The sequence below is a fragment of the Eurypyga helias genome, unplaced genomic scaffold, assembly GCF_000690775.1.
Source record: "Eurypyga helias isolate BGI_N326 unplaced genomic scaffold, ASM69077v1 scaffold27933, whole genome shotgun sequence".
In the NCBI taxonomy this organism is placed as follows: domain Eukaryota; kingdom Metazoa; phylum Chordata; class Aves; order Eurypygiformes; family Eurypygidae; genus Eurypyga; species Eurypyga helias.
In genome coordinates, this window is record NW_010241122.1 from 25,731 (window position 1) to 49,805 (window position 24,075).

The following is a 24,075-nucleotide window of genomic DNA, read 5'->3' on the forward strand; positions in this document are numbered from 1 at the left end:
ATTTGTGCATGGTCCAAATCTTTGGCGGCAGGGAAAGGCTGTCTCCGTCACTGTGCCTTTGTTCTGGCTTGGAGGGGGGTTCCCTGGGAGCGTGGGTGAGGTTTGGAGATGGGCTGCACAAGCTGAGGATGCTGGCTGAGATCTCACCCTTTACTCCATTCCCCCATCTCCCTAGCCAGCATTTCCTAAGAGCACAAGCAAAGGGAGGTGGGACCAAGCAAAACAAATGATGTGGAGGGCTGGCAAGGACCTGGTGTGCACTGAGCATCGTGGCTACTGCTTGCGAAAGACCGGAGTCTGGAGTGTATTATAAAATAACAAGAAGAAAGGGAGCTGCGGCAGCCTGCTGCTTAGTCACTCATCTCTCCAGCTCCGTGTCCAGAAATGTCCATCTCCCCGAGGAGCCTGTTTTCTTCTCCACCCAGTCCACATAGTTGGAGACTTTGGTGTACACACCGTACACCTGCTTGCTGCCACACTCCTCCGGGCCACCCCATGAGACCAGGCCTTGGGCTACCCACCTCCGGGTTCCCGGGTCCTGGATGACGAAGGCTCCTCCACTGTCTCCCAAGCAAGTGTCCTTCCCACCCTCGTAGTAGCCAGCACAGAACATGTTCTCGGTCACGCTATAGTTGCCCGACCGCGACTCGTAGCTGGTCTTGCACTCTGCGTGCAGCACCACTGGCAGTTTGACGTACTGCAGGATGTCGGACAGGGTCCTCATGCCTGAGCTGATGATCTCGTCCACTGTGATGTTGGGGTTGGAGATACCCCAGCCAGCCACCAAGCCCAGAGTGTTAGGGTGAGGCCCCTCGAGCTCATGCTCAAACTGGGGCAGGCAGACAGGCATGACGTAGTTCCCCATGGTCACCTTCTCCTTCAGCTTGACCAGGGCGATGTCATGGTTGTAGTTCTGGATGTCAAACTCCTCATGGAGGATGATCCTCTCCACTGTCCGGTTAATGGCCTTCATCTTGTTCCTCACGTCATGAAGGGCCAGGTAGACAGTGACGTGTTCCTTGGAGACGGGGATGACAGTCTTGTCGCGCCGCTGGGAGCGGAGTACGTGGGCAGCCGTCAGCACCCAGGAGTCTGAGAGCAGAGCACCGCTGCCAAACCATTTGTCGTTGGGCACCCGGGACATGTCCTCCACCACGATCAGGGCCTGCCAGGGGAAGAAGCCAGGCTCTGCATTTCGCCCGCCAATGATGCGCTTGATGATCCCAGGCAGAGGACGAGCTGGCCGGCCACACACTGGGGACAAAAAGGACAGGACAGTTACTCCCAGCACTTACCCAGGGAACAAATGAAAAGGGACATCCCTGTAGATTATGCCACAAGGCTGGCTTAATCCAAACCAAATGCTCACTTGTGTCTTTTTTTTTTCCTGTAGAGGGCAACTCTTCTCCTTTTCTCATAAGATAAAGCCCATCGTCCCTGCTATCTTTACCTTCTCCTGGTGGAGTGTGCTTCAGAGCTTGGAGAAGGCCGGGGATTACACCCCATCCCCTGTGTTAACAGGTCTTTGGAGGTATGTCTGGGAAAGGAACACATCTGTCCTTCTGAAGGACTTTTCTTCCTAAAGGCAGCCCCAGCTCCTTTCATGCCTTCCTTGCCTGGTGGAACCATTTCTGGTGGCAAAGGTTTGCCCTCCCGGGAAAGGGATAGTCAATTGATCTTCCATGAGGATGGTGGGGTGACCCTGTACAGCCCTTGTGATGCTAGTCATGGACAAAGAGGCCAGTCTGAAGCCTGCATGAGTTATCCAGCTTCCTCTGTGAAGCAGGAGCCACCCTATGTTTCTCTAAGCCTGGTGGCTCAGCCATGAGACCCAGAGACCTCAATGCTAGTGCTGCCCCTGCCACCAACCTGCTACATGACTTTGGGCTCTTCACCTCTCTCTGCTGTCTGAGCTATTCCGGCAATACTTTTGGAGCACAGAGCATCTTTCTTTGCTCACAGCCTCAGGACACTTGGGTCCAGCTCTTCAAGAGTTAAAAATAGCTGTACCAAGCCCTCTGGCTGTCCCATGATTTCTGTGGCTGTGGGGAATGAGGCATAGATTAGGTCTGGTCTATGGGTCTGTAACTTGTTTCCAGGATTTGGGTCCCCTTTCCCCAGATGCCCAGTCTGCATTTGCTCCCACATGGCACCCTGGAAGACCCAAGGGAAGATCTCAGGCAGCTGTCCTAGGAGGTATCGTTAGGCCTGTGGCATAATCTACCTGCAATGATGAATGCATGTTGCTCAGCACCATCCATCATTGCACCTTTGGGGCCTGCAATACCTTCACAGTGGGGCAGAGGGTCCAATCTCCCCTTGCATCTCCCCAGCATGCCTGCACCATGGAGTGTGGCTGTGCGGCTCCCTTGGTTATGCCAGCCTGTCCAGCACAGGCCATTCTTCATCTGGCAATAAGACAGGACTGAAAACTGTTTATCAGCCCAAGTGGGTCTCAGGTTCAAAGAGTCTCCACTGAACTTGGGAAGGGTCAAGCTCTTGATACCTGTCAAGATAGGGCTGCAGCACATTTGGCACTATCACAGCAGGAAGTGGAGAGGCCTTGATGAAAAGGGTGGGCTTGTGCCAAGGGGTACTATGAGCTGGACCTCCACTCCAGAGGGGCTGCAGGATTGACTCTGCAAATAGCAGGCTCGTCTGGTGTAAAGACTGGGCTGTTACCCACTGAGGACGGATATGGACAGTCAGAACTGTGTATTGCACACTGTGGGGCCATGGAGGCTTTCAGCTGGGCTTAGCTACCCCAAAGCTGTATCAGATCTCCTGGCACTGAAGTCAGGCACAGATCCAGCAAAACTTCAAGCACTCTAAGTAGGATTAGATCTTGGTCTCGGTTTACACCTATGTGATTTGTGCTTCAGATGACCATGGCACTAACCGATTCCTTAGGGAAGGGGAAGTGGAGAGATCCTTCTGCTATGTGGAAGACTTGGCAGATTTCTTCCAAGCCTGGATTGCAGTAAAACAGGGCTATGACTTACAGCATTGTTGAACTCGTAGGTAGGACAAGGTGTTGGCTTGAGGGTTAGCCCACACTTTTCAATTCCTCACTTTGCAGTTTGATTTCTGGAATGATTTGTCTGGATCCACACCACTTCAGAAACAGAAAGGCCAAATGAATAATCCTGCAGCCTCACTGTGAGCTTGCTCAGCTCCTGCTCAGTGTGCCAAGAAACCCAGGGGAACGCTGGTGGGAGAACTGGAGTCTCACATCAGCCCAGCCTCACCCCTTGCTTTGAGACTCATCACAAGGTCTGTGGCCTCATGGCCATGGCATTTGCCCTCCCGAAGGAGCTGTGGTTGGAGAAGGCTTAGCCGCGGGATGTTGCCTAGCACCATGTGCTTTAATCCTGCATCTCAAGTCCTCACCACAGTTCTGGCAGACAAACCAGCATCTCCCTGCTCAGCTCCTCAACAGACCCAGAATTAATGTCTCAAGAGCCCTGACTTGCTGCATGGTTTACCTCCAGGAGCTTTATTCAGGCACTATGACCGGGCGTGAGGAAGAGGAGGTATTCAGCATGCTGAAGGTAGATCTGGGAGGGTTGGACAGGGTGGACAGGAACACTCCTGTCCCTGGGGAAATTAAACATTGGAACAAGGGTGGCGGTGGGAGAGGTTCATGCCTGTGGCAGCACTGTGGAGGGGGACTCCCAGGGTGGTCAATGCTCGGGGCTGCCAATGTCACTGGGAGGTTGTGGGAGCTGATTTGCTCCTGCCCCTCCACAGCTGGAAGAGTCCTAAATCACAGCAGCACAGGTGCTGGACTCATCCTTCCCAGTCTGCCAGGGGAACCCATGTCCTCCACGGAAAGTGCCAGGACTCTGCCCCAGTTTCCCCTGTGCTGGGAGGGGAGGGTTCGGAGCCTCACAGAAAGAGGGTCTGACCCCACAGGGCGACGGGATCAGGGCTGACAGTCAGCCTCACAACCAGGGCAAGGAGCACCTGGAGCTGCTAACATGGATTTGTTGCAGCTGGGGTCTGCTGCTGGGAAAACTGCCACTCCGTCAGGGAGGGAGCATGGTGAGTGTCTCTGCAAGGAATGGAAAACGTGCTCAGGCAAATAATTCCTGCGCCCCAGCCCAGCCCAGCTGGTGTGCTGCACCAAAGCTGACGGCAGTCCCAGGGAGATGGTTTTGGAGGAAGCACATCCAGCCAAATATTTATTCTATTAAATTACATATCAGAAACGCTGACCAGGCTGCAAATGCTCCCACTAATGGCAGAGGCAGGCGTAGAGTGGCCTGGAAGAGGAGTTTCTATTGATGGGGAGGTGGCGTGAGACATGACGAATATCAGAAGAGCAGCTGGCTGGCTGCTGGCTGCGGATCCTGATCTCAGGAGAGTGTCACCCTCTCTCTGGGATTTTCCATTTTCCTGAAGTCTCTCTGACTTCTGTCACTAATCAGGAGGTCTGGAAATGGCCCATGAAAGCAGCTATGGCCCCAAAAGATGTCCCCATATGCTCCCAGCTCAAATTAGTTCAGGCTGAAACATCAAGGAGAGATGCAGGGAGCGGCCACCACAACAAGAACAGCTACAGCCTTGGTCTCGGAGCTCCAAGGGCTGCAAGGAATCTCAGAGTCCCTCCTCTGGTCTTGCAGTCACTCAGTGTGGCCAGAGAGTAGATGGTATGCAAGACCTGCCTTGAGGTTGAGCCAGCTCCTGCACCTTGGGGTGGCTGGAGCTGTGGCTGCTGCACAGCAGCCGGATCTCTGCACCTCTCTGGAGACCCATCCCTGCACATCTGACTACAACCTGCACCAGGGGCTGCCTGACAGCCAGACCTGGCCCTGTGCCCCACCATGGCCAGCCAGTGTCCCAGGGACTTCTGTTTAATCCTGAGTGGGCTCCTGGCCTGAAAACTTGCTGGCTGCAAACATTTATGTTACTGCTCAAAGGCGTGGGGCTTTTACTTCCTTGCGAAGAAGATGGGTTTTTCTGCAAGGCTCAGAGAGGTGTTAATTGCTCCTGCATGTGTGGACACACTGCTACTGGGAGCCCACACTTGGCAGGTAATGCTCCACCCTTGGCTGGAGCCATCTCTAGTGATGCTGGGGGCTGAGTGTGACTCTGCTCTGGGTTGCTGGGGCTGCTGAATTCCTTGTCTGCTGGAGCGGGGAGCTCAGCAAGCCTCCATGGCTGTTCCTCCACTCCTGCCCTATACTGCCAGGGAGACATGCCCTCACCACTGCTGCTCAGTGCCACCACAGCACCCTGACCGTCTGGGCAGCCGGGGTAGCAGGAGGCCTCTGTCCCCATCACCCTCCAGGCCACACATTGCAGCAGCTGGATACATACAGCCAAGACATATGGCATTGTCACCAGGGAGCAGGGTACCTGCCTAGGGAAGCAGCAGGTCTGGTTTGGCATGGAGGCATCACCCCCTGCCCCTGCACATCTCTGCTCTGCACCCCTTGCTGTGGGAACTGGCTGCCCCAGCACTGGTACCTGGTTGGCAGGATGGCAGCTTGGTCCCCAGCTCCTCGCTCCTCCATACCCCCAATGCGTCGCAGGTGTAGGTGCCTGGAAGAGAGCGAAGCATTAGTTGGGTTGTGGCCCTGGCATGAGCGGGAATCTTTTGCAGTGAGTTGTTTCCCAGCTGTCAGGACCCTTTGAACCCTTTTCCAGAGCAGGAGGTGACCTCCCTTTTATGCTCTCTGTGCTCTATTCCCTTGGAGACCCTTGAATCCCTGTCCCCTGCAGGGGACATGCCACCATCCTCAGTTCCACTGCCTTCTGGAGAGTTGAGTTGCGGCACCAGCCTCGGCTGGGAGCTGCTGCCCCATTAATGCTGCCAGTGCCCGTTCTGCTAATGCATGCCGGATGCTGGGACCAGATGCACAGGGCCAGCCGGGGGGGGTGGTGGTGGAATATGAGCAGGGAGGCAGGAATGTGAGGAAATCCTTTGGCTTTGCCTGCTGAGGGAGGAGGATGAAGCAAGGTTGGGGGATGTGTGGGTGTGGGGTATGCACACCCTTTCTGTTGCCCAGAGCTGGGTGCAAAGGGTGCAGAGACCTGTGGTGCTTAGCAAAGCACCTTGTGGTGTCCCTGTGGTTATGGACCAGGAGGATAAGGTGGAAAGCCAGTCACCCATGATCCCACTGCTATCTGTTCAGCTGTGGCTGCTCTGGACGTTTGGGTGCTGGGATGGGGATCCTTGTGGAGCCCTTTCTGGGGGTGCTGGACCTGGTGCTCTCTCCAGCAGCAGCTCCTTTCAGAGAGACACAGAAAATTCCATATTCTGTAGGGAGCAGATAGCAGAGTGAGAAGGCTGAGCACAGGAGAGCAGCCACGCTGCTCTGCCGAGGCTGCGAAACACATGGACAAAGCAGCAGGCAGCACTAACTCCATCCTACCTCGTTGCAGAGCAGGATGCAGCCAGTCTGACAATCCAGTCGGTGCAGCTGCAGGGTATGGTATGTGTAGGCTACATCCACAGCCTTCTGCTTGCAGAGCATCCCAGAGCGGCCATCCCAAGCTCCCCCCGCAGGCAAATGCGTGGCCATATGCCCACCCACACCATGCCATGGGGATGCAGCCTGGCCCCACTGCTCACCGGTGCTGTTGGGGGCCATGTGGTAGTAGGGGTGCTGGCAGTGGTACTGGATGGCTGCTCGGTAGGTGGTGAGGTTGTTCCTGGAGGAGAAGGTGACAAAGCCGTGCTCCAGCTCCGGCGGCGCTTTGCAGTCAGCAACTGAAAGCCAACACATAAGTGGGGGTTGAGCTCTGTGTCTTGGGGTGTCCAGCCTGCCGGCAGGCAGGTAATGCCAGAGTTTGGCATGTGATGATGGTCCTATGGGGCAGAGCAAGGGCCCTGTGTCCCCTTTCTCTGGGGCACTGCAGGGGGCACAGCTTGATGGCCTCAGATAGCAGTAGGAGGCTGTCCCCAGCCTCCCTAAAATCCAACCATGGCCACCCTGGGATGTGTCTGGCACCCCTGAACACCAGCAGCATGGTTGCCTGCAGGCTGTATAGCCAATAGTGCTCACAGTGGCGGAGCCCCCTGTGCTGGGAACCCCTCCTGAGCACTTCATTAGTGCAAGATCTCTCTGCTCCACCTTTGAGAAGGGAAGAAACCTGCACTGGAAGGTGAGAGCCATTGGGGATGCTTCTGGAGTATGTCTTTGTGTTCTTTATCAATGGGCAGGAAAACGCAGGCAGTGATTCTCTAACCTACCCCATGTATCAGGGGAGCTCTGTGGTGCACAAGGCTCTGCTGAGCATCTCTCCTTTTCTGGGTCTTGCTCACCCAACAGTGCCAACAGCAATTTACAGTTCAGGCTGAGCAACCCTAGGTCCTGGCTGTCCTGTGATGGCAGGAGATGAGGGATGTTGAGAGCGGGTCTTGGCTGGTCTGCAGGCAGGGGAGAGGCCAGCAGACATGGGTGAGATCCCACCTGCTCCATCCCCCAGGACATGTGCACATTTGGCTCTGCTTCATCCATCCTTGGAGTGGGTTCATGGTCTGGTAGTGGGAGAAGGATTTCCAGGGTGCTGTTGTCCTTTCTCAGCCTGTCCATGGTTCCTTTTCTCTCCCACATCCCTTACAGTGCTCTGCCCAGCCTCTCCTCCCCAGCTTGTCACCTGTATTGACTTTGTGCCACCCACCCCAGGAAGGACCCCAGGCTGTAAGGTGGTTCATTTGCCAAAACTGAGTGACCTCATGGGAGCTGTGGCTCCATGCTGCGTGGGCAGTTGACAGCACACTTGAGTGATGCTGTGCAGCCTCCCCCATGTCCTGTCCTGGGGGACCTGTCCCAGGGTCTGATCCTGCCGGGAAATGCAGTGCTGCAGACCTGGGTTCTGCCACATTTAAGATGAGGGGTTGAACAGAGAATGGGTGATTTTGCAAAAAGCAGATCCTGTGGATCAGGGATGATGTGAGCTCAGTGGGTCTTCATGTGCTCCAGGATGGGAAGGGGGCAAGGACAGGAGCTCTAACTCCTCACACAGTGATCCAGGCTACTGAAGAGAGAATTCACTAGAAGCAGTAGCTGGCACAAGGGGCATGTACTGATGCTCAGGATTAACCACTTGCTTGGGTGAAAAAAGCCTGGTGTATGGCAAAATGCTGCAGCTCACTGTTCACCTTCCCTCCCCCTGTAGGGACAGCAGATGATGGGATGGGTGTGTCAGAGCAGTCAGGGTGGGTGGAGGCTCTGGGTACCTGTGCCTTGCAGGGGGGCAGAGGAGAAGCCACAGACCTCTCTCACCAGTCCTGGGGGTCCCTGGCTGGCCTGAGCTTTCCTGCACTCATCCCACCGTGCTTGGGTGCACAGGGCTCCCATGCCACGGTGCCAGCAACCATGGGACGTTTATAAGGCACTGGGGAGTGCTGGGGCTTGCAGGGAGAAGGGAATGGATGCTGGGGGACCAGCCTGGCTTGCACATCTGCTTTGAGGTTGTTTATGGCTGCAGGGCAGCACCCACTGTGCTGCAGAGTCCATCCCTTCCCTGTGTGTCCTTAGGCATGGGTCAGGCTCGACGCCTGGAAAATGGGCTTGCACAGAGGTGTTCCTCTACCAGGGTCTGAGGTCCTGCTGAAAGTGCTGTGAGCCTTTCCAGAGATTTGCCTTGGGAAAAGGCCCATTTAGCATGTCTGTCTTTGTAGGACCACAGGTGGACTGAGCTCCCCAACATGCACCTCCTCCTCCTCTCCCAGCCTCTCATCCTCACCCCAGCATCCTCCCAGTGAAGCCTCTGATGCCTTGAGGAGTTCAGGGTGCATGCCTTGGGCTCTTGGGGACATGAATGGGGCCACACACCAGGCTCTGACCTCCTTCAGCTGCAATCAGCCTGAAGCCAGCCATCCTCACCTTCATGGGGCCCGCAAAGGGGAGGCAGAGGAGCATCCATCCCCCTGTGCCAGTGCCAGGGCTCGGTGCCTGCAGGAAAGGGCTGGTGATGCCAACCCATTCTCCAGGCCTCCTTGCCCGGAGGGTCTGAAAGGCACCAGGACTCTCAGAGAGAGGAGAGGAAGGAGTGTTTCTTATTTGAGATGCTGGGCCAGGGAGGAAGGGCAGCGGGAGGCTGAATCCAAACAAACAAACAACCAGGCAGCCATGCTGTGCTTGTTGCACAACCGCTGCCTTGGAGGGGCAGCCGAGCCGGGCTGAGGCATCCGAGCGAAGAGGGAGGGATGCAGAGGATGTGCTGGGAGTTGGCAGCAGCGTGTGGTCCCCGGGCAGCGGTGCCTGGGCCGGGCAGACACCCCTCCCGTGGGTTGGCGCGGCAGCGGGAAAGAGGGGCTCGACTCCAAATTTCCTTCCCGCTTCTCGAGACGGAGTTAAGAAAGCACCAGGCGCAGGGGAGTTAAGAGTGCCATGCCAGTTAGACAAGCCACGGAGATGGATTTGGCAGCCAGCCCAGAGGCAAAGAGGACCTGCCCTGGGCACTGGACAGATCAGAGAGGGGTATCAAGACAGGGTGCCCATCGGAGCTGCGCAGCCGGCACCAGCCTCACGCAGCCACTTGCTCCGAGCCAGCTCTTCCCTCTGTCTGGTTGTCGGCTCTATCTGCAGCTGCACCGAAAGCAGAGGGGAAGGAGGAGAGCAGAGAGAGAAAGCCCAATTAGTAGATGAGCAGAGAGAAGCGTGCAGGAAACCCAGCCCCCAAACCACCAGAAATCGTTAATGAGCGCCTGGCAAGCCGTGCCAGGGTGCCGCGGGTGCTGGCAGAACCACGGCCGTGCCAGGGACCTGCTTGCTCTGCTTGGCCAGGGCAACCTGGGGACAGTGGCTGGGAGATGCCATCACGGGTTTGTGTTTAGCCTCGCCAGGCCACGGAGCTGGATTTTATCCACCTTGGCTGAGAAGTTTTCTATTTTCTGCATTGCTTTCTAAAACCGTTCCTGCTTGTGCCCTGCCTCTCTCAGACATCCCGGGGAGGTGGGAGGCATTGCAGTTTGGAGGCCTGAACTGCCCATTTAGGGGCTTCTTGGCTTTCCAAAAACAGTCTTAGAAATTTAGTGTAGTGAGTCATATCACACAAGAAGGGATCAGTTCCAGCCCAGCTGGAATTATGCAGGTAGTCATTTAAATTTTCTCTAAAAAGTAATACTTCTTGGGGTTAAAAATCTTTACCTGGTTTTCTGTTTTTTTTTTTCTACACAGTGCCAATTTTTATCTGATCACTGTTCAAGCTGGATAAAATTAATGGGAGACTGTGGTAGTGAGAGTTGTAGGAGTGGGGAGTTACTTGGTAGGGCAGAGGCATCACTGACCCCACACTTTCTAAGGAGCCCTTTCAGATACAAATCTGTTTAACAGGTCTGAGAGCCTCACAATTTCTTTGAGTGAGAAAACATGAATTAAAACTCCAGAAATACACTACTAAGATCCACAATATCATCAAAAGAAAAAGGATCTGCCCAGATGAGGAGAGCCTGGATCCAAGCATCCCTTGAGAGCATCTCGTCTGCCACTCCTGGAAGGTCCTGGGACCTTCTCTGAGCATGTTTGCTGCTTTTCTCCTCTCTGGGCTAGTCTTACAGCAGACTGAGCAGCAGTGAGAGCCTCCCTAAGGGCTGAGGGTGTCTGGGGGAAAGGGAAAAGGTGTTATCAGGTGCATCTCCCAAGACTGAGCTGAGAGAGGAGCTGGGTTAGATGGAAGAAGAGATGATGCAAATCGTTGCCTGTCCTTTTAAATGGCATCTCCTTTCTTCTCCCCTTTTCTCACGTTTTAAGGTTTGAAATCATTTGGGCAACATTTTTCTCCCCTTTCACTTAGCTCTGCAGTTTAGGCTAGTGCCTGGGACCTCTCTAATGTCCTGGGTCTTAGAAGCTTCCGTTGGGAAGGAAATGTGGTCCAGGAACTGGATTATCCCATATTGTCCCAGATTTATCCAACAGAGCTAGCTCTCAAGAGCCAGGCTTGCTCTTTCTTTGACAGGGATACAGCAAAACGGCTCACAAATCAAGTTATGTGAGTAATCTAAATAAAAGCACCAACCTCCTGCTTGTGGCATTTGGAGTGAGCCCTGTTATGTTATCCAAGAACAAGCCAAAAGAGCTTTGCAGAGTTACGTAGCCTCCCTGGCTGGATTTGTGTCTGAGTAAGGAACTCCGGTCTGGCAGCACAGTCCCTGTTAGCATGGAATGATTTCGGTAGGAAAAGGACATTGGCAGGGTAGGGAAGGGTGTCCTTACTTTTGCAGATAGGGATCTTGTTACTCCATGTCCCGTCCTTTAGACACTCAATCTGGAAGGAGTCACTTTCCAGGTTGTCCTGTGCAGAAGATCCCAGCAAAAAAACCCACCATTAATGTACAAGGCAAGGAAATTCATCACTCCATAAAAAGTCAATTTTTTGGTGATTTAGTGAAGGTATATCCAGATGTCCCTGGCAGAGGACTTTTCTAGCTAAAAATTGCAATAAAATCATAATTAAAAACTTGAAGAGTTTTCTTGTTGCCAGCAGCCCAGTGGCATGGTGAATGCAAAAGGACTGGAGTAATTTATTCCTGTTCTAGGTGCTGGGATGGGTAAAGAGGCAGCTCTGCACGAAGGATGGTGCTGGGAGGAGATCAGAGAAATATCCAGTTCCATGTTGGAAGTCAAAGCAGGTTACTGGTTTGGAGGGAAGACAGCCACTCTGTGAGTCACCCATGTTCCCCATGGTTCTCAGCTGTTTCGCGGAGAGGGCCTGCCAAAATCCTGGCCCCCTTGACTTGCCGAAGCTGTCCCAAAGTCCCGGAGGACCTCCTGGTATGTGGAGGCTGGGCTCTGCAGCGTTGCCTGGGAAGCTCAGCCAGCACCCGCTGAGGTGGGGAGCAGGCAGGGCCCTGGCAGCTTCACGGGACCTTTGCTGACTTTTCCCTGGCAGAGGTGGCAAGCCTGGCATCCTGTGAGCTGGCCACATCTAGAGGGATGTGTTGGGAAAATGCCATCTCCTCTCTTCCTCTGCATCTTTGGAAGAAAAGTTGGTGGCTCTCAGAGGAGCCTTTTTCCTTGCCCCTGGGGAGGGGGTAAGGATGGTGTGTGGGTTGTGTTCACTCTCCCAGAGGTGCAATGGCTTTGTGAGGAAGGATCCCTCCCTTTCCTACCCAGGTGCCACACCATCACCCCATACCTTCAGGACTTTGTATCCGGTGTTGCAGCTGATGACAACCTGGTCTTTGAAGGTGTATTTGGCCTGGGAAGGCTCAATTCTCCCATTGATCGGTGGTTGCACCAGTGGGCATGGGTTTCCTTTGAATAAAAAGTAAACAAAGCAAAACCAAACTCAGCTGAACAGATGGAGGAAACGTAGAGTCCCAGCTCTGCCACCCAGTCCATATGGCAGAGTCTAAGCATCCCTCCCCTGCTCTGGCCTACACCGGCATGGCTCAGCCAGGCTCTTCTCCTAGAAGAAGTAGAGGCTCCAGGTCTTTCCTCCAGTCTGTAATACCCCGGCTTTGGGCATTACAAAGCTGGGAGATAATAACAGTATCTTGTGAAATTATCCCGCCCAAAACTGCTCTGCTTTGCAACGTAGTCTTGTTTCAGGGCCCCATCTGCCAGAGGGAAAAAAATAGCACCCTTTGAAGGGCGGGCTCCATGTTATTTCATTCCTATCTTCTTGTGATTTATGGAACAGACCCTTTCTGGAGACACGGTCATGGACCACCGAACTCATGGTCTCCACCTGCATGGTTTACAAAGCGCTTCTCACTGCCCAACCCAGCAAACAGAGGAAAGCAGTGGGAGTTACCGATTGCTGTGTACAACAGCTTCCAGCCCCTGTTCTCTCCCGAGTTGTCACTGTGGAAGAGGATCTGCACGCTGTTGGTTTGGGTTTCAATGCGTCCTGGGGACTTCTCTCCACAGAAAGGGCCAAACTCCCTAGGGCCAGCTTTAATCTGCCAAGGGAAAGGACAGCAGATGGCTTGAGGGGGATCTTTGATCCCTGTGGATTTTTTCACCTTGGGGCTGATGGATGGAGACAACTGCAGTAGGGCTTAAGCACCATGTACTGGGGGAACATGAACTGAAAGAGGGTCGCCATTGGCTGAGAGGGTCGAAATCAGGTGAGGTGAGGGACATGGGCTCAACAGAGCACAGGGCTTCTGCTGGCTCCATTGCCCAAGATCAGGGCAATTTTGATCCCATCACCAGGGCACTGCAGAAATGACAGAAGAGCGGGACAGGAGGAACATGCAGATCCCAGCTCACCTTGATGTAATCATAGGGACAGGTCACCTCAGGGTGGTCTTCCACGTCGAAGCTGTCCTCAAAGCTCAGGGTGATGAAAAAACCCTCCTCCAGCTCGATGCGGTACAGGCAGTCTGAGCTCTTGGGGTAGGGGCTGGGGAAGTCGGCGCTAGTGACCACCCCGCTTCTCTGGGTGTAGAGGTTGTCACTGCACTCCACTGAAACACAGCCACAGCTCGCTCAGCACCCTGCCAGCTGTGTCCCAGCCTGTCCACAGTGGAGTGGGGTCTGCTGGGTAGGTCCATGGATCCCGAATGTGGGTCCATGCAAGGAGAAGCTCACACAGCCAACCTCTAAATATGCCTGTGGCATAGAGGTCCTGGGCTGAGAGCTAGTCCCAGTGAATCTACATGATGCAGAGACTAAATCTTTTCATTTCACTGATTTGAGGAGGTCAGTAGGGCTCAGCTGAGGAGCACAGCCCATGGAGAAACCACATCTCCTTCCCATGCAAGAGGACTACATGCCTTGGGGGCTCTCCAGTCCCAGGCTACTGGTTTGTAGGGGAAGAGGTACCTCGTCCCCCCTGGCAGCAAGAGAAGCCAGTTTTGCCTGTGTAACAGGTCTGTTGACTGCTCAGGGACCTCTCAGTTTGACCATCCCAATGTCTGAGCTGTGCCCAGGCAGTACCTTTGCAGGTTCTGTTGTCAGAGTGGAGGATGTAGCCGAAGCGGCAGGAGCAGTAGTACCCGCCGATGTAGTTGTGGCAGTAGTGGTCACACGCCAGCTCCTCATCGCTTTTCTCCAGGCACTCGTCCACATCTAGGGCGGAGATAACAAGGAAGGGAGGTCACCCTGCAGCCCCCGCTCCCTCGCTGTGCATCACTCCTTTTGAGGACATTTGCCATGGTGCCGAGAAATTATTTGTCCCATCTGGTGGGTCGCACAAGCACCTAGTGAATCCCATATGGCTCAAATGGCACATAAGGACTTCTCTTGCTAGAGTCCCTTGGGATGGCCTGGGATGTTATCCCAGCAAATTTGCTCTGCTACCCTAGAAAGCCATCCTGCACGTTTAACCACTGCTTACCCACAGCAGTGTAATGGGCATCGAAGCCGGTGAAGCGTTCCTCGTTGGAGAAGTCAGATCTGAACGTGAGCCCCATGTAGGGCCCCGGGGACAGGATCACTTGCTGGCCGGGAGCCTGCTCTGTGTCTGTCGTCTCCCTGCCGCAGAAGGTTGCCAGCTCCTGGTCCTCAGCTTCAATCTGTTAGCAGAAAGAACAGGTGAGCACTCAGCAGGGCTTGGGAATTGCCCCTGGGCTCTGATGAGCACTTGGATAGCGCAGGAGTTTGTCATGTCGCTGAGGTACTCCCCAGCGCTGGTCACTTCTGAATTTTCTCTGTGTGGGGCTGTGGGTGTCTGCAAGCCTGGGGAGCCCATGGTGCTCTCTGGGGGGAAGTCAGGCTGGGTTTAGGAGTGATGCTCAGCACCTGAGAGCTCAGATCTGTGCCTGCGCTTGCCCAGCCTGTCCCCTGCCAGGGCTCAGCAGTGTCTGCGTGGGGTAAGCTGCCCAACTGGCAGTGCCGGATGGCTACAGCCGAAGGATGCAGCTCTGACCCATGGGTGCTCCATCCTGCTCAGCCCTGTGCTGACTTGGCCTTTCCTGAGGTGTCTTTGAAACAGCAACTTCCAGCCATTCCCACTGCGTGTGTGAGGGCTGTGCTGCTGGGAGGGCACTGGGAGCCCCTGCCCAGCGGTTTTGCATTGGCTCAAAGCAGCAGCTGTAATTCAGGTGGGGTTTCTGTCCCCTGCACTAGCTTGGGCCAGGTTGGTCCTGTCCCTGCCACCCAGGGTCCCTGTCTGGTTCCAGACCTGCAGTGCCAGGCACTGCTTGGACTCAGAACCCCATGCCCAGAGGGCTACAGGTGTGGACCAACGGGCCAGTGTGCCCTGACATCATTTCATCACACTCATTAGCATCTGCATGCATCCTTTAAAGCACAGCCATGCCTGTGCCTTCAAGCACTGTAATCCTGCAGAAAACCCTTTGCTTTTTCCCTGTAAACCCCCTCCCTTTTTCTTCACTGTTTTCCCCAAGACCGTTTCAAGCATTGGCCCCACCTCCTTCTCCTGCATGTTCCATCCCCAGTCCCTGTCTCCACCACAACCTCTCCCAGCTCATTCCCAGCACCCTGCCTGTTTTCCCTCAGGAGATTTGAATATGAATAACCCCTCGGATGAGGAATGCGGAGAACACCACCATGCCAGCCCCACCATGCCAGCCCGATGCTGCTTATGCCAAGGCAACGCTATTGAGGGCGTGATGAAGCATGCGGCCCCCCCAGCCTGTGCCTGGGGAAAACAGATGCCTGCTTGGGGACCCACGGGGTCCTGGAGGTGTTGCAATACTGTTGCTGGCTTACGTGGCCTCAGCAAGGCCAGACCCTCCTCCGGCTGCATCCTGGAGACCCTCGGGATGTGCCGGCTGGGGAGGGCCTGGGGCAGAAAGGGAAATTTCCCAGGGCTGAACAAGCAGGCGGAAACTGGCTCGCACCAGGGAAAGCCAATGTGGAAATGGCAACTCAGCATGCCTTGACATTGCCTCCAGATATTTTCCATCCTCTCATACAAGCAGGAGCTGGCCAGAAAAGAGAGAGACTTTCCGATGATAAATTTTGAGAATTTGGAGAAAAAACACGCACCCTGCATTGGGACAAAAACCCAATTGAGTTTTATTTTTCTGTGAAACAGTGTCCAGAAAAAAAAAAAAAAGAAAACAAGTAATTTGGGATCCATCTGGTTTCAATCCCTTTGAAATATAATGTGGTGCTTTAGAATCTCTTTTAAATCTGAAATAAAGATTGTTTTGAAATGAAATAGTGTTGCAGGCTGAAAAACGGGAGTGCCATCACTGTAAGTGAAGGAAAATGGCATTTCAGCCCCAGCATGCAGCCTTTTCTGCAGAAACTGCAGAAGGAGCAATCTCCAGGCTGCTCCTGCATGCAAAGCTGGTGGCTGTCACCTCTTCAGGGACACACAAGCCACGGTGCAAGCTCCCATCCCTCCCACCCAGCCCCAGCTGGTGTGGGACCCGCAGCACAGCATCACCAATGCACAAGAAAACCTCCCTGGTGCCCCATGTCTTGTCCCGAGGATGCTCCCACCATGGGGCCAGCCCTAACGCCACCCCCAGCATCCCCAGATACAGGCCTGGAGTGGCAGGATAAGGCCCAGGAGACCCTTGTTATCCTCGCCGAAGGTATCCATGGCCCCTTATCTGTGACGGGTCCCATGCCCCGAGCCACAGGGAGCAGAGACAGCCCTCCAGCAGTAAACTAAACAGAGAGGTCATCATCCCTGGTTAATATTTGCTGCTTCTGCTGAGGACTGTATACTTTTTCGTGGATCATTTACATCCAGCGAGCAGGCTGGTAATTAAATCCTGGTTGTTTGTTTGGAGTTTCTCCCTCTCGGGTCACGATGTCGACGTTTTCACTAGAGAAGATGTGTCCCTGAGGGAAATATCAATTGCCGCAGAGAAATTCCCTATAAAAATACGCTGAAAGAATCCTCCTTTGAAAAATAAAATATAGCCGCACTCTCGTGCCTTAAATTTACCCTTGCTACTGCCTCCCACTGTCTTCCCTGTTTCTGCTTGCCTCCTTCCTCATTCCCTTGTTAAGACTTCTGCCCCCCTGGATGGAGGCAGATGGGTGGCCCTTCCCAGCTGTGGTTTTGTCACTCTGCATTTTGGCTTGGGATGTGGCTAAGAGAAGGGGTGACCCAAGCCATGTGGCCCCCCCTCTACCCCATATTGATTTCCCTCCTTGGGGCAGGAGGCACAAGCTGGGGTGCCCTGACTCGGCAGCAAAGAAACGCTGCCCCAGGGCATGGGCTGCTGGGGATGCCGGAGCAGCGATGCTCCAGCGATGCCTCCTGCATCACGCGGGTTAACGAAACCCCGCAAACACCAAGGGGAATTTGGCCCGGCAATTCAGGGTCTGCTGCCGCAGAGGAGCACACAGCCGGCAATACGGAAACGCAGCCGCCACCCCCCCTCCCCTCCAGCCCTCCAGGAATGCACTAATTGGACTGATGAAGGGCCAAACATACCACTTGTAATATATATAAATGGCTCATTAGGCAGAGAAATCGCAGCGCCAGGCTGAAGACACTGGGAACATGACACAGGGAGGGGATGCTCGGAGACAGGGAAGGGCACGAAATAGCCCCCGCCGAGCCGCCTTGCAGTTAGAGTGCACGAAAGAAGGCAACACCCAGAGGAACAGGGGGTTTGCAAAATGACTGCTGCTGCTGCTGACTGCTGGAAACAAGGCAGGGATGGGACAGCCCCAGCCGGGAGCAGGAGCCTGCATCTAGTTATCCTGGAGATCTTCGCCACAACATGAACCCCTCCTCTACCCGGTATCTGTTAAGGGTCCTTTGCACCTGAATTTTGACAGGAACATACATGGCAGCTGTGCCATGGGGGAAAGGGAAGGATGGCTGGTTTCCCCTGCTGTGGACTTGTCTTGGCATCTGGAGATCGTCTCTTCCTGCAGGTTGCTGTGTCCACATGCCCTATTTCTGGGCCAGGCCTGTTCCCTGGGGAGCTGTGGGTCCAAGGAAAGCCCAAGCGGGATGCTGGAGTGCTGATGGAGCCGCTGGCTCCCTCACTGCCTGATCTTCCGTGTTTCCCTGTGCAGGGGCTGTGGTCCCCAGCAGAGCTGGGAGTAGCTGATCCCACCAGACTCCTCTGCGCAGAGACAAGGGGATGGGAAAGACAAGCAGCAAAGCCCAGGGCCCTCCCCTCCTCCCAGTTGCCTCCCAGGATTTGAAGTGCTTCTCTTGGGACCCCACACCCCCGGAGCAGGGATTACCCCCTGACTGAGGCCGGCTGACAGCACTGAACGAGGATGCTCTTCTCCTGACCCCTCAGTTCACGCCAAACCCTAGTTTGTGCTTTTCCCCCCCTGCTTTGAGCAGAGAAAGGTGTAAATGGATCTCATGCACTATTCTTGCAGCCCCAGGCTGAGCACGCACTGCCCTGATCACACCATCAGGCCCTTACCCGGGCCCTGCATGGCCCCTGCCAGTGCCGCATCGAGCAACGGAGGTGTCCCCAGGAGCAGTGCACCGAGAGCTCGGCATGGAGTTGAGTCTCCTGCAGCAGAGCATGGCACACTGGAAGCCCTAAATGACACATCAGATCTTTCATGATCCCCCACCCACCCCCAAGCACCACTTCCCAGGGTGATGCCATTAGTGGGTCTGCTTGGGTTGTACCAGGGAAGATGGGACCCACCGGACCCACCGAGTGTCATGGACCCCTCTGCCTTCCTGCCTCTCTGCACAGTTGGAGAGGCCCATCACAGACAGACCCTGGGCTCAAAGGAGCGAAGGGAAAGTCCTATGGCATGTGCTGAAATCTGCCAGGTCTCAAGCATCCTGAATTGGGACCCAGTGGTAGGGATTGGGGTAAAGTGATGTAACACCACGAGGACCGCAAGACAGCTAGAACTTGCCGTAGGCTGACTGAGGGACAATCCTCTCACCACAGGCCCCATCTTCACTTCAACCAAGGACCTGGTCCCAAGCTGGCTGCCAAGCCCTCAGGGGCTGATTTCATTCCAAGGCTTGACCAAGCGATGTGCAGAACCTCACGGACAGGACCCCTAGCTCAGACCTCCCTGATAAGCTTGAGGACTTACTCATGAAAGCCTCTCGGATGTCAGGATTTCACCTCCCATCTCTGGCTCTCCATTGGGATTTAATGTCCCATCTCCCTGCCTCTGCCACAACACTCCTCAGTGACAGTAGTCATGTCACTTAACCTGATTTCCCAGTCATGGCCGTGGCTTTCTCAATGCCCTGAGCCAGGACTGGAGACTTGTGTGCAAAAACGCCCAGTGCTGGGTGACCCCAGAAAGAAGCTGGGAAATATGAGGTGAGATGTCCGTCGAAAAGAGCAATCTCCAAATCAGCTCTGTGGGGATAGTGATGAGCCGGGCAGAGCTTCCTGAGGAGGATGGAGGAGGGCCAAAAGCCCAGCAGACGACTGCTCCTTCCCCTGGACCTGGCAGGCAGCCGAGGGCAGCCATCCAAAACCTGGGGAGAGGCTGTCTTCAATGTGCCAGGGCTTGGAGCTTGGCTACCCAAGGGCAGTGTGTGGCTGGTGTTTCCTAACTGTGTGGGGCTGACCTACTTTGGGTGGGTATTTTGGGGGGTGCTTGTTCCTCCTTACTGAAGTTACTGAAGTATCACTCCTGCTCTCTGCCATCCCCATTTGCACAAACAATCCTTCTGGCCTCTGAGCATCTCTTTAGGAGCCATGTTCTTTTTATATATATATACACACACACGATTTTGGGGGGTGCTTGTTCCTCCCATTCCTCCTTACTGAAGTATCACTCCTGCTCTCTGCCATCCCCATTTGCACAAACAATCCTTCTGGCCTCTGAGCATCTCTTTAGGAGCCATGTTCTTTTTATATATATATACACACACACGAATATATGTGCATATATATAAATAAACAGCTATTGTTTTAATCAGCCATTGTTTCAGAGCTCTGGAAACTGTTCCCTTCTGAAGACCACCCTGAAGGCAGAGATCTGCATGGGTTTGTAGCTCGGCTCACCCAGAGCTTGCCACTGAGGATGACTTTTTACACTGCTTGAGAGCAAAGGCCAGGGCACGGCAGCTTTCTGCCTGGCCTGAGCCGGGTCCTCAGCTTGCATCGGGGCTGTTTGACCCCCTTCTTCTGGCAGTGAAGATGCAGACCCTGATGGAGAGCTATGGTCAGAACAAACAAGGTGTTTCTTCACACACGCACAGGCATATAATCGTGTATTTAACCTGTGCAACTCTCTGCCACGGGATGCTGCCGAGATTAAAGTCGCCCGTGACTTCAGAAAGCAATGATACATGTTCATGGAAGGGGAATCCACTGAGTGCCAGACATACCACCTGTGGCTTTCTGGGAATCTTCACTGGGACTGGCAGAATTTTACAGAGGAGCCCCTTCATGTGTTGGGTCTATAATTATATTTTATAGCCAGGTACTGTTGTCCTCTGTCAGAGTGGAGTGACACTGTTTTAATGTCATGTGCTGATGCAGAGAGAGGCTGGACACAGAGACCCACAGAGGAAAATAGCCGTGGAGTCATTTGCTGCTCTCAATGTTTTCTAAGCTGGTGGTTTAGCAGCATAAAGATTACACCCTACCCAGTGGAGGAGCCTACAGATCTTCCGTAATCCATCCATTTTCAGCACTTTTCAAATGTAATTCTTTGGTGGAGGCTCTGCAAGCCGAGTTACAGCCCCAAGCAAATTTATACAGCTGAGATCTAAATCCCTGTGAAAAATACCGCCTTCTTATGGAAATCCAGCGGCAGGGAGAGCTATGGTGCCAAGTTGGCACCATGGCCAAATAACAGGGAGCCTTATGAGAAAGGAAAAATGAGCAGGGGGTGAAGGGTAGGAGGAGGGGTAAAGCTTGGAATGGGGAAAGTTTCCAAGAAATCTGCTCCTTGAGCTTACTGGGTTTTTAAAGCAATATATCTCTATATATGTCCCTGGCCCTTGTGCTTGGAGAAGATCCAGGAGAAGCAGAAAGAACTAATCAAACCTCAATGAAGGCTGTTAGTAGCAGAATGAGTGCCAGCACAAAGGTGAAATTAAAGCAGCGAAAAACACATCCTAGAGGAAAAAAAACCCACGAATGTTTACTTTGTTTTCTTAGGGCAAGAATAAAATAATAATTTAAATTAGCTGGCAACGAGCAGCAGGGCTGAGCTGTGCGATTCCAGACCTGGGTGCACTCTCCCCCTGCCTCTGCATGGAGGGGCAGGGTGAGGCTTGTGCTGGGTGATGGGGTGAGGTGTATTCAGCCAGAATACACAGAAAGCACCTGCTGGTCTGCTAGAAAGCACCAAACCTGACTGAGTTAAAAGATACAGACAACTCGGCTTGTCCTGGATGCGAAGGAGAGACGTGCTTGGAGAAGCCTGTGGTGCACGAGGCAAGGATGCTCTGCTGCACTTCAGTGTGTGTAGTGCCCACCATGATTTCTGATGGGTTACTGCCCAGCAATGAAGCAGACTGAAATCTTTTGTGGTTTTGGCCATGGCAGCTCCCTGGGAACCTCCATGATTTGTGCTGCAGGTGTTTGCCAGCAGTGGCCCTGAAATTTGGATTTGAGCTGTGAAATGGGGTTGCAGTGCAACCAAGGGAGCCTTTGGGACTGTCCCCTGTAGCTCAATGAGGCTCTGCATGCAGACCCCAGCTCGCAGCCTCAAGATCAGGTCTAACCTTGCCCTTCTGCTTCCCTTAGGGTTGTACAGGGTGTTCGGAGAGCCTGCAAGGCATGGTCAGGGATCCAGGCTGGCTGCAAGGTGCAGCTGCAGCCATGGCCTAGTAAAGGGTGGCCAACTAAGGGGTTCTCCTTGCACATGACTGGCATCAGAGTGGCACAGGCTGGGGGTTTAGCCACAAGGGTTTTGTTAGTCCATGGGTGTGTAAATCCCAGAACACTGGGTGTGTAAATCCCATTGGGTTCAGTTAGAATTAGGTGCCCAAATACTTTCAGAAATTTGGTGCTCTGTGGCTAAGCTCTGAATCTGGTGTCCCACTCATGGATGTTGTCAGCTTACCTGTCATCTCTTCATTGTCAACATGACTGACTACTCCCATGCCCAGTAAATGGGGAAAACCAGCTTGTTCCCAGCTTTTCCAGCACTATCCTCTTCCAGCTGGCCAAGCAGGTCTGCTGTCTACCCTGCCCCGTGATATCACAGCTCACCTTCACATAGTCGTATTCGCAGAGATAGGATGACTCCAAGTCAAAATGCATGAAGTATAGCTTGATTTTAAATCCGTCGGGCACAGAGATGTTCCATGTCACTTCCGAGTCACTGGGGTAGGAATCGGGGAAGTTGGGAGACTGGATCTCCCCAAACATATCTGTCAGCTCGATGGCATCCACCACGCAGAGCAGCAAGGCACAAAAGGACCAGGTCAGGGGGTACCTGGAAACACACACAGGGAGATTAAAACGAATATCTGGCAATGTCAAAACCTGCCAGGGGCTCAGTCTGTCTTCTCAGGTGGGTCATGCAAGGTCACACACTCAAAATGACTGGGACTGGAGGTGCAGCACCATGTCACCATGTGAACGTGCCCCCCGCCGAGCCAAAGGCAGGTGGAGGTGAAGGTAGGAGCCGCAGATGGCTCCCAGGGAGGGAAAGCCCCTTGGAAAGGTGGGTGACACAGGCGGCACGCACAGTGCAAAGGCACCTCCACGGCTCCCAGCCAGCTCTGGGCACCATCAGGAACTTAGTGTTTCTCACATCTCTGGGAGCCACTGGCAACACATCCTTTAACTAATAGCGCTCTGATGGGCAAATCTTCACTTGATGGAAGAATAAAAATAAGGATGCTTAATAAAATGACACTTCCTAAATCAGTTTAATGAAAGCATCATGGCAATAACTGCTAAGTATCATTATTATTACTGCTTAGCCTATTCCTGCGAAATTGGGATCTTTGACTCTCAAGAAACAGCACACGTCTTTGCAGCTGGGCAAGGATGGACTGGGGCCCAAAAGTGTAACCCAGCATGTTACTTGTCACTATCGCTTCTTCTCTTCTCTTCTCTTCTCTTCTCTTCTCTTCTCTTCTCTTCTCTTCTCTTCTCTTCTCTTCTCTTCTCTTCTCTTCTCCCTTCCCCTTCCCCTTCCCCTTCTCTTCTCTTCTCTTCTCTTCTCTTCTCTTCTCTTCTCTTCTCTTCTCTTCTCCCTTCCCCTTCCCCTTCCCCTTTCTTCTTTTTCTCTTCAATTCTTAGGGTACCACTCACTGCAAACAGAGAAGCACACAGAGGTGTGTGCTTATAGATCCTTATAGATCTTTCGTCATCAAATTCAGCTTTTAAAAAATCTCATCCTAAAGAGTCTGTCCCTACTTGTTACCAACTTTTTTGTCCCAGAGGAGGACAGGTAAACTGTGGCCAGCCCAGCTGACCTCATGTCAGCCTTGAGCTCCGTTTGAGCATGAAAGTGTGCATAAACTGAGCATTTCTCCGCGCAAGGGGAGAACACCGCCTGTGCTGGAGCTGCAAAAAAATATGTCCTGTGCCATTGCATAGGACCCAGAAAAAGGAGCAGACCTCAGGCTCTGTACACCCAGTGGAATGCATAAAGGAAAAGAAACATGCAGGAAATTAGAGCCAATAGAGACGAAAATTTCCACTTTCTAAAATAGGTACTAAGGCCTGGCAAAGGCTTGTAGGTGTGTATTACAACCGCTGGCACCGCTCACATGTACATGTACACCCGGTTTCAAAATCAGGGCTTGATTTAGGTATGCTAGTGAGGAAATTGAAGCTATATAAGTGGATTATTTTTAACTTGCCTGTGTTCTTTCAAAAGCAGGGCAGTAGATTTCTGGGCCTGATTCGTGTAGTGCCATCACTTTTCCCAGCTCTTGGTCACAAAGCAAAGTTAATGGGAACTGAGAATTTTGGATTGATTTTTCTTTTATGTGGAGTGAGGTTGAACATGCCTTTTTCTGACAGCTTGTCTGAAACCACAAAAATGTGTGAAGGGAAAAGCTGTTCCTCCTCTGGTCAGAGTGCATGCACGGATGCTCAGCTGGTGTAAACGGGCATCACCCACTCGACCTCAATGGGCCGTTTGCCGGCACAACTCTGCTTTCCTTTTACACGGGGCGGGTAAAGCAACATCAAACTTTTTTGCCATGCGAGGGAAGTCTTAACCTCCTGCAAAAGTGATGAAGGAGAGAACCTGCGTGCCGCACATCCAGCCGCGCTTGCCCCTTTGCCCAGGGCCCACGGGAGGGTGGGACGGCGGGGCTGCGCCCCCGGCACCCCGGGCTGCCCTCGGCTCTGCCGGGATGCTG

The 24,075-nt window shown here is 53.5% G+C and overlaps 1 protein-coding gene across 1 annotated transcript; it reads right to left on the reverse strand.

Annotated features, from left to right (window-relative positions):
* Positions 1-358: 358 nt before the first annotated feature.
* MASP1 (mannan-binding lectin serine peptidase 1 (C4/C2 activating component of Ra-reactive factor)) lies at positions 359-22,187 on the reverse strand (the record flags this gene model as incomplete). Its single annotated transcript, XM_010148665.1, has 10 exons — positions 359-1,254; positions 5,473-5,547; positions 6,581-6,718; positions 11,172-11,250; positions 12,094-12,212; positions 12,715-12,862; positions 13,176-13,372; positions 13,845-13,976; positions 14,245-14,422; positions 21,962-22,187. Coding segments are annotated over 10 exons (2,188 nt in total), but the record flags the coding sequence as incomplete, so codon positions are not given.
* Between the last annotated feature and the right edge of the window lie 1,888 nt (positions 22,188-24,075).